This window comes from Gavialis gangeticus, unplaced genomic scaffold (assembly GCF_001723915.1).
Source record: "Gavialis gangeticus isolate Ggan-Ray unplaced genomic scaffold, GavGan_comp1, whole genome shotgun sequence".
NCBI lineage: Eukaryota > Metazoa > Chordata > Crocodylia > Gavialidae > Gavialis > Gavialis gangeticus.
This window is the reverse complement of record NW_017729025.1, coordinates 113028415-113029976: the sequence shown is the minus strand read 5'-3', so window position 1 is coordinate 113029976 and position 1562 is coordinate 113028415. Positions and strand designations below refer to the sequence as shown.

The following is a 1562-nucleotide window of genomic DNA, read 5'->3' as shown; positions in this document are numbered from 1 at the left end:
TTTTTTTTTTTTTTTTTGTTTTGCCTCTGAGACCAGCTGTCAATGTGGGCCTTGCAGGATTATTTTTAAGGATAGCAGAAGCCTTGGACATCTAGACTATGATCCAAGAGAATGAGCATAAACCATTTAGCATCCTTGGTGCCAATGAACATTTTTTTCTCCAAGATGGTCAAGACAAGGCACAGTTGAAGAACTTTTGTTGGAGAAACTCCTGTTGCTCTGAGTATCCATCTCTTGAGAAGCCCAGGAAAGATCAGCCTGCTGCTGCAGCAAGTTCTGAAAGGTTCACCTTAACTTACTCCCTCTACCATGGATGGAAGTTTTGGTGGCTTTCAAGCCAACTGGATTATTCATCAAAATAGTCTCTTATGCCTGCATGGAAGGTGCATTCTCTCAAAAGAAAAAGCTCACCTTGATTAGGCTCTACTATAAATGATTGCCCAAGATGGTCTTAGATTTCACCTCTGTCAGTCTGTCCATATGATTCCCAGTTTTCTTACAGGACCTCTCTTCTCATTCATTGGAATGAAGCCATATACACTCCAAATGGACAGAATAAAGGCATTTTTGGCAGTTTTCCAAGCTCGTGGCTTTTGCAGAGAGCATTTCCTCTGATTGATTGTATCTATATCCAGAGATTATCTAAATGGTTCTCAGACTGCATTAAGATGAGAGAGCAAATGAGTACACTCTAGGATATTGTCAAAGCACGTTCAGCCAGGGCTTGCACAGCATCTGCAGTTTCTCTTGTAGATGTTTCAGTCTTCAAAACTTTGTAGCGCTGCTATCTGGAACTTCAGCCAAAGCATTTATATTGCAATAGAATATCCTGGAGAGTGTGAGGGGCACAGGCTGTTCAAAAAGAGCTTGATTTTTGTATGCTTAGGAGTGCACATCAGGAATCAAATCTGTGTGGATAGCTTTATCTCAAAGAACCAGAGTTCCTGCAGGCAAGTAACTTCTTTTTTGACTGATCTGACTTTTAGGACCATGCAGGACAAGAAAAAGATCTCTTATTGAATATCCCTTTTTTTTCAAAAAAAGAAAAAAAGGGGGAAAATGGATTTCTTTAGCATGCAATCTTTAATGAAATCAGAGATGCTGTTAGAAACATAATTGGATGCCTACTGCTTACTAATTTTGCAAAGAACTAATTACTTTGTTTAATTTGATAATTCTGGTTTACAACTGCAAGCATAACAGCAATAGCAAAATCTGAAAAAAGTGTTTCTTTCTTTCTTTTTTGTAGTTGGCATGGCAGAAGCAGATAATTCATCTCAGGATGCCTTAGGACTCAACAAACTTGGGGGACAGGCAGAAAAAAACAGGAAACTACAGAAAAAGTAAGTTAATCTTTTTCCCCTTTTGCTGCAATGAAATCCCATGGTAATCCATGTAAAAGTGCCTTTATAAATATTATGCCTCATCTTTTAAGGACCTTTTTTTTTTTTTACCTGCATTGCTGATATAGGGTATTTAAAAATGTTATGGTCTTGGCAAACTTGAAATGGGATCTTTCAGCTCTGAAAAGCGCTACTGTAAAAAAAAAAAAAAAAAAAAAA

At 37.7% G+C, this 1562-nt stretch overlaps 1 protein-coding gene across 8 annotated transcripts in view; it reads left to right on the top strand.

Moving 5' to 3' along the window:
* PPFIA1 (PTPRF interacting protein alpha 1) overlaps positions 1 to 1562 on the top strand; it is a 103921-nt gene that overhangs the window by 77958 nt on the left and 24401 nt on the right. For all 8 annotated transcript variants that reach the window (XM_019519435.1, XM_019519433.1, XM_019519431.1 and 5 more), the window contains one exon: positions 1250 to 1343. In XM_019519435.1, coding sequence (XP_019374980.1) covers positions 1250 to 1343 — 94 coding nt within the window. The remainder of the gene's footprint in view (positions 1 to 1249; positions 1344 to 1562) is intronic.